The 8,668-nt window shown below is 33.9% G+C and overlaps 1 protein-coding gene across 1 annotated transcript; it reads right to left on the reverse strand.

The window, feature by feature from the left end:
- LOC138395704 (trace amine-associated receptor 1) lies at window positions 1-7,178 on the reverse strand. Its single transcript, XM_069488566.1, has 2 exons — window positions 7,095-7,178; window positions 1-1,200 (listed from the first exon to the last, which is right to left on the reverse strand). Exon 2 carries the CDS (start codon window positions 1,070-1,072, stop codon window positions 56-58), a length of 1,017 nt encoding a protein of 338 aa, XP_069344667.1. The 5' UTR covers window positions 1,073-1,200; window positions 7,095-7,178; the 3' UTR covers window positions 1-55.
- Window positions 7,179-8,668: the final 1,490 nt, after the last annotated feature.

Here is an 8,668-nt window from a genome sequence, read left to right on the forward strand (position 1 = left end):
TGTGTTCATAAATATGATCACCAACTCTTTTGCACAACAGTAAAATATAATAATTCTATGGATTTGATTCTAAAAATAATTTACACATAGATGAATCTTTTTGGAAAATTTTACCCGATAGAATCATCTTCAGTGCTTTTCTAAACCAGGGATAGAAAAATGCATAAACCATTGGATTAAATGTAGAGTTCAAGTAGCCAGACCAAATCAAGGCATCATTCAAGGTGGGTGGAATAGTGTAGTCCAGAAAAGGATCCATGACTGTACAGACAAAGAAAGGGCACCAGCATATTAGGAAAACTCCCACCACAATCCCTAATGTCTTTGCAGCTTTTCTTTCTTTGCTTTGTGAAATTCCGTGTTTCTCTTTCAGTCCAAAGTGAAGCTTCTGATTCATATCATTAATTGATCTTGCCTGCCCATTAGCTATAAAATATATTCTATAATAGACACATAACATAATAGATCCAGGTACATGGAATGAAGTCATAAAGGCCACTACCCCAGATATCTTGCTGAAGAAGACAGCGCAACCCCCGATACAGTGAACATGTTTGTAATACATCTCTTCAGCTCCTTTGAGGTTTAGTTCCAGAAAGACCATTCCAAATGCATAAATAGCAGGGACACTCCAACTAACGAAGATCATCACAAAAATAACCAAGATATTGATCCTGGCTTTGTATCTCAATGGGTCACACACAGCATAGTAGCGGTCAATGGAGATGAAGGACAAATGGAAAATGGATGCTGAGCTAAGCATAATATCGGTGCTGGTGTGAATTTTACAGAAGACTTCTCCAAAATACCAATGGTGCTCAACAGATCTCACCATGCTGTAAGGCATGACTAGGCACCCCAGCAGAAAGTCCACAGTGGCCATGGAATGAATGAGCCAATTAGTTGGGGTATGAAGTTGCTTGAAGTGTGATATGGAAATAATAACTATCAGATTGCCAACCAGTGTGGTCAGAATTATGAGCACCATTAAACTGTACAGGGAAGCACGGATGTCATTCGACCAGTTGCTTTTCATACAGGAAATATTAAGTATATTGTGGCAAAAGGGCATCGTTCCTGAGAGCTGTCCACCAGTTTATTTTTTCCTTTGTATGTTCAGTAATCTTTCTCCCAAATCCATAATCAGGTTAGAGTTCCGTCTCCTTTTATTTTTTATTTGCACATACCTATCCCAGAAACCTGGGAGGGGAAAGAAAAAAGTAAATCATTGGCAATTTGATTCCTCTCACTTCTAACATGTTTACCTATTACTTCTTGTTGAAGATTAATTATTTTGGAAGGAGCTTTATTTCCAAGTTCAGTTTAATAGTTCAGTTTGACAATTCTTTAACTTCTACTTTCAGCTAGACGTTATGCTAGAAATACAAAGCTGAATTAGTAGGTGGAACTATAAGAAAGTACCACATTTATAGGTCAGAGATGGTCAAATTATGATTATCATACACTTTCATCTGTGGAAACAGTTTTTGTCCATAGGAAGCCAGAGTCTAGTGGAAGAGGCTTACAGTTAAGAGGTAGATAGAAATTGCCAGAAAGTTTAGAATTAAAATATGTTTGTGAAAGTGAAATGTTTTAAATGTGCTTCTTGTACAAAATTAATACCCACTAGTGCCCACTTTTGCACTTGGTCATAAGATATGTATTTCTTATTTTATGATTAATTTGTAACTTAAAAAATCTTACATACCTTTATTTCTGGTTTGCAAAGAACTTCTACGTATATTCCATGCATTACTTCATTTAACATTTTATTTGACATCTATAATATCAGCATCATTCCTGTTTTATTAGCCTCATTTTACTGGCAAGAAATTAAGGCTTAGTTCATAAAACCCTGAAGGCTGGAATATGATCTGAGATTTTGATTACTATTAATATTTATTTCTTTTTGTGCCAGTCCAGTCTTTCAAGACCAATTGAAGAATATTAATCTTTGAATTTTTACATAAGAATTTATGATGCCTTAAATAATGGCACTAATGAAGTATGACATTTTGGTCCCTCTCATTAAGGATTTTTAATAAGCAGACCAAAGGCTATGGTTAAGAAGTGACAGGCAAAGAGCCCTTCGATGACAGCCCAGGGAAGCTGAGCTTCCAGGTGGGCTATGGGAATGGCACAAAACCTCTTTTTTTTTTTTTAAGCTCTGAAACCCATTAAAAATTTTTTTCATGAAATTCTGAGTTATAAAACAAGTAAAAGAAAAATCTTGTTAAAACAGAGCTGACATCTTCTACTAGTCTTCCTCTCCTTGTCCCTCACTGAAGAACACCAAAGCTCCACAGGACTCACTTTGAAAAATGTCCCAATTGTTTCCATATAATTATATGATTCTAATTTTAGAATGTGCATATATGCATGTATATACAAGTTCTGTCCAGAAAGTATCCAGCTATGTAACCATTCTTGTTATATTTATGATAGCTGGATACTTTCTGGACAGACCTTGAATACAAGAAGAGAGAGAGCATGTACATGGGAGAATGGGAGAAGAGTGCAAATTTCTAGCAATCAACGAAGCCCTACAACCTATCAGAATATTGTGAAAATGCCAGAAAATAGCAATAATTCTTACAATTCCAGGATCTGCCTTCCTTTTCATTTCTTCCCCTTTTCTCTGAGCTGATAGTTTAGATGAAGACCAGGCAGAAATCTAAATTTACCCAAATGAAAATTGGAGGAAAACAAGATGTAGGTACTAAATTTTGATAATAAATAGGAAACACTTCTCCCCCAATTCCCTTCTATCTTCTATTCCTGGGAGGAAACATATTCATGCCAAATAAATCTGTAATACTTATTTGAATCCACACACAGGCTCATTTCCTGACAGAACAGACAAGAAACTGAAACTATTATGTTATTTGAACTAGGCAATATTTAAATTATAATTAAAATTTCACTAAAAAGATGGAATTTTTACTATGAAATTTAAGTGTGCGTTTAAATTCTATCAGGTAAGTTATAAATCTTCTACTTAGACTTTTTTCTTCACTATTTTCTGCCTTTTACTTCTTTCTTTTTCTTGCTCTTTGACACATTAAAGGAATCAAGCAACACCCAAAATCAAAGTGTTTGCTAATTACTGTCTTCCTGATGTCATATTGAGTAGGGATTCTCAGCAGGAAGTAGGGTCTTAAAAGAAGTAAGGGAAGGTGGAAATAAAGCATAATGAATGTTTCCATTTTAGAAGAGGAAATTCACAGATGAAAAAGCCATCTGACAACTTCGTATGCCTTATTCCCTGTGGATCAAAATGTTCAATCACTTCTCAAATAAAAACTGGAATGACTCAAATCCCCATTTGCACATCTCAGTTTCAGAAAAATAGAGCCTTACTCGTAGTATCTTAGAAATTGTTGATAACATTAATGCCACATTGGTAGAATAATTTGTCTGCCCAACTTAAAGAATATTAAACATCATCATTTGTATGACTATTTTTAGTGTTATAATTTGTTTTGAAATAGATTTATTTGTTTAAATAAATACCCTATGATGACATTATGAGTTGAAAGCTTATCTATGGACCCAACAAAACAGTGTTTTTGTTTCTTTTCTTCCAGCTTTAAGAATTTATGAGCTAGAAATGATAATTATCTGTATATACAAATTATCCAGGTGAATATACAATAGTAATATGGAAACATAATAAATCTGTTTAATTACCTAGCTAAGCAAACAGTTCTGTGCAAATTATCTAATCACCTAATGTTTGAAAATGACGTATGAATTACAAATGTATTGATAGGACTTATAGTTTAAAATAGATCTGTCTAGCAGGGCAGGAACTCACTGGCAGAGCCCTCCAGCCTCCCTGTACAGGGCCATGAACACTAATCCCATCAGGCCCTTTGTCCCTGGTTCCATCAACCACCCTCCCTAATTGCTCAGACTTTTGTCCCCATACCGTTCTGTACATCTCCTGATCTGAACCCATCTCCCACTCTCCTATTACTCTTCATTTACTCACGCCCACCTCTTTACTCAGTTTAGATTCGAATATTTTCTGGTATTATCTAAAACTCTCTCCTATTAACATACTTTCCTAAACCTGAACCCTGGTTAAATCCAGTTTTCTTCTCACTCCACTCCTGCACACGTGCAACTGAATGTGGTGGGGGAAAACACACACACGGTCAGGACAAATACGGACCATTAGAACTTCTCAAGAACCCTACTCCATTTCCCTGTTGCTTTCATTCTCCTGCTCTCTGAGATGACTATTTTTTACCTTCGCCCTTTTTGAGTCCAAATATTTCTCTCATCTTCAGGCTCAGCTGATGGCTTTGCACTCTGTTTTGCTGAGAAAATAGGTGCTATCAGAAGAGAATACCCACAATCCCACTTCCATGTCTACACACTAGTCTACACCTGTTCACATATTCAGCCCACCTGGAAGAAAGGGAGATAGACAGGGTGGGGAGGCAGAGGTGGGGGAGACAGTAAGATAAGCAAATAAAGGTAAGGTGTCATAATGGAATGGCCTGTGCTTTATTCACTGCTATAGCTCCAGGGTCTGGAAAATGTCTAGAACTACTGAGCACAAAAATGAATAAAGGATTGAATGAATGAACAAATGAACTGAGGAATTTCTTAGCTCATTTCTATGCCTGGGGCCAATAAAAATTCATTCACATACACTTAGCCTGGTTCTGAATTCCAAATCAAGCAGAAAATGTTACAAGCACCCAGATAGAAAGAACTGGTTCTTTTAAAAGGGAAGAGGTTCAGGCTAGCATAGGACTTCTCATCTGTAGTTTTGGAAGCCAGAAGGCAGTAGGATGAGCTTAGAGACTATTAAGGAAATAGGATGGCAATTCGTCAATCTTACATTCAGCCAAAACAGTGATTATATAAAGGTAAAAGAAAGATAGCAAATATGCATATACAACCACCTTCTGAGAAACTCCAGGAAATACTGTAGCAATATAAAAATTATACCAAAACAAAAATTTCTAGATAGCAAGAGATGAAGAATAAAAGCAACAACAGTGAATAATATTATCTAAATTTTTAGTGTAAATCAAAAAGGATTATGATAATATGACACATTGTAATGCTTGTTAAATAATAATATTTAAAATGAAAAAAATTCAAGTAAACATTTAATATTGGCCTTAAACTTGAATTCTTAACTATATCAATAATTAAAATGTATAAAAATACATTTTAATATTAAAACCTATAACAATCTCTATGAAGACTCCTTACATTATCAGGACCAGTTATTATCAGGGTTGGTGAAGGCCTGGCAAGACAAACTTCTTGACTGGATAGAAAGATGTAAAGCTATTAATTTAATTTTGGAAAGTTGCTCTAGCAGCATTTTTTAAAGTTGAAAATGCTCATGTTGTTTGACCCAACAAATGTTCAGTTCAATAGGTTTTGCAATAGCAACAAAAATAAAGTAAAATAATGTAAACTTACATCAGACATATATATAGCAGTAGATGTACAATATATGTTCAACAAGACGTTGAATAGAATGAGTTGGTTCTTTTTATAGAGAGATATAGAAAGGTGTCAATGATGTCTTGTTAAGTAAAGAAAAAGCATTTTCAGAGTATTTAAAAATACCATATATAGGGTAATACACACATATATATTTGTATAATCATGGAATATATGTATGAGATGGAATACTCCAAATTCTCAATATTGTTTACTCAGAGATGATGCGATTGAAACTCAAAAGCTAAAAAGAATTAAATGGTAACAAAAAGGAAATAATACCAATTTTTAGCCATGTTTTTTCCTGGGTGGTGAAATAATGGGTGAATTTTACTTCTCTATCTTTCTGATATATTCCAACTTTCCTCCTATAGGAATGTTTTACTTGCATAACTAGAAAAAAATTATTTAATTAATTTAAATATATTGCCTGTGAATTGAGTTTTATTTCTTTAAAAAACTATAGGTGAATAATTATCAATACATTTATCTATTTGTGTTTCTTTTGCATGTATAATTCTTTGCATGAGTTATTTATTCATGTCACCTTTGTATTAAAATTGCACTTTTGTTAAGTTTCTGAACTGAACTCATTTTCTGGTTTTGTTCTACTACACAAATTTGGAAACAAAATTAAAAATGAACTTGGTGATAATTTCATTCCAAAAATATGCTCACAGGTCTATAATTTATCGAGTATTCTTTATTAAAATACTAAAGTACTTTTGAAAAATACTTATTTTTAAAGGGGCAAAGAGACAAGGGCCAGGAGAAACAACATTTTTAAATGTTTAAGTCACGATTCTTGAGATGGAAAATCCCTGGAAGCAAACCATTTCCATTGCAAAGAAACAGGAAACAGGGAAAAATCCATTTGTTTGCTCATATGTCAACACAGACTAACAGATCAAAAAGAAAACAATCTCCAGCAATATTATGGTATATAGACTAAACATGGAAGTATTCCTGCTATTTTGACATGAGTAAGGTAATATAAGTCAGATTTAGGTAATCATAACTAGAAGATTCTTAGTTAATTGATCTAGTATATGGCATAGATACACACACACACACACACACACAAAAGTGTGAAGTCATTTGGAAATGTGCCAGAATTGTTCCCACCAAGTAATATTTATTCAAATAAGATTTTAGTCTGTAGTTTTGTATATAGTAACAATAAGATACATTTTAACTTTAAAACCTATAAAAATTTCTATCAAGATTCTTTATATTACACTAAAACTAGTCAATGTACACAATATGGATGTCCTTCATTCACAAAAAAGGAGATTAAAAAAAACCCAGGTTTCAACTTTTCAAATGTCCTAGCTTTCCACAGATGAATTTTTTAATAAAAGAGAAACATTTTTGAAAGCATATGTAGAGTCAGCTATTTAAAAATATATAACTATTCTTTTAGCTTCTCTTATTAAATCATGTGTTCAGTAACTAAATTACTGTTAAACATCACACTAAATAATCCTAAATTTTAATAAACAAGTACCAAGCCAATGATAAATCTCATTATCTTTAGGATTCTACCTAAAAATTACTCCACCAGGCCTCCGGGTTCGTCTTTAAGATTTGGTGTGGCTGTTGAGTGTATTCAGACCTACCTGCTCAGGAAAGAGTGGATGAGCCAGAAAACAGAAACACTGACTTTGAGACCAGGCTGTCCGCATCAGTGTCTTGTAAACCTGTTGCTGGCTAGAGCCACCTGCTGCTCTATTGTAGGCCACGGTCAGCATAGACAGAGTGACGCAAATATTAAAATCTGAAATAGATAAGCCGATAATAAATCTGCCTGAAACCAGCTAACAATATGTTATTTTGAAATATAACTGGGCAGGTGCTTTTATTCCAAACCAGCATCAGGAAGTTACTAGTGAGCAAGCTATATAAAGAAAGTAAATATTACCACTACTTTAAAAATAATTCCAAGCACAGGCCACCAGGAACCACAGTCATGGGTGTTAACAGTTTATAAATGAAAACATATGTCCATTAAAACTGCCTTAATTGTTGATTGATCTGGAAAAAAAAGTATTCCTCTACCAGATATCTGCACAAAGGAAATAATTAGCATTTTAAAAAATAACTCACTTTCAAAACAGATAACTTGTCCCCACCAAATGAGTAATTTTTTTTAAATTAGAATGTACTTAAGCCCAATAACATCTTATAGTTAGAAAATACTTTAAAGCAATAGCTTCCAAACTTTTTTTTTACCACAACCTATAGGAAGAAATACATTTTATACCATGATAATAAATGCAAAAGTTTTCATAAAAAAATACCCTTACTTTAATTCACTCTGATATTTTCTATTTTATTCTCTTAATTTTTTTAATTAGCTGTTTAATTACTTGGATTTACAACCCAATAATGTTACTAACCACAATTAGAAAAACACGGCCTTAGAGGTTATGTGGCTACAAATATTTATACCATCAGTGTTTTTTTTTTTTTGCTTGTATATGCACTTTATTTTTATTTCAAAGTATTATGGGGATACAAATATTTATGGTTACATGGATCACTTTTGTAATGTTTGAGTCATGGTTAAAAGTGCGCCCATCACCTGGATAGTGTCCATTGTACCCATTAGGTAGGTTTTCACCCATCCCCTCCTACTCCCTACCCCCTGCTTGATTTCCTTTGAGATTTACTTTCCTCTATACACATGTGTGCTCATCCATTAGTTCCAATTTAATAGTGAGTACATGTGATGTTTGTTTTTCAATTAGGTACTTCAATTAGGATAATGGTCTCCAGTTCCACCCAAATTGTTGCAAAAGGCATTAAGTCATCCCTCTTCATGGTTGAGTAGTATTCCATGGTATACATATACAACATTTTGCTAATCCACTCATGAATTCATGGGCATTTGGGTTGATTCCACATCTTTGCAATTGTGAATTGTACTACAGTAAAAATTCAAGTGGAGGTGACTTTTTGATAAAATGACTTCTTTTCCATTGGGTAAATACCCAGTAGTGGGACTTCTGAATCAAATGGTAGGGTGACTTCTAGTTTTTTGAGGTATCTCCTTACTGTTTTCCATAGAGGTGGTACTAATCTGCAGTCCTACCAACAGTGTATAAGTTGGTAGGACTTATACCAACTTAAGAAAGAGATAGCTTTCTCTCTGCATCCATACCAGCATCTATTGTTTTTAGACCTTTAAAAA

This window comes from Eulemur rufifrons, chromosome 15 (assembly GCF_041146395.1).
Source record: "Eulemur rufifrons isolate Redbay chromosome 15, OSU_ERuf_1, whole genome shotgun sequence".
NCBI classification, from domain to species: domain Eukaryota; kingdom Metazoa; phylum Chordata; class Mammalia; order Primates; family Lemuridae; genus Eulemur; species Eulemur rufifrons.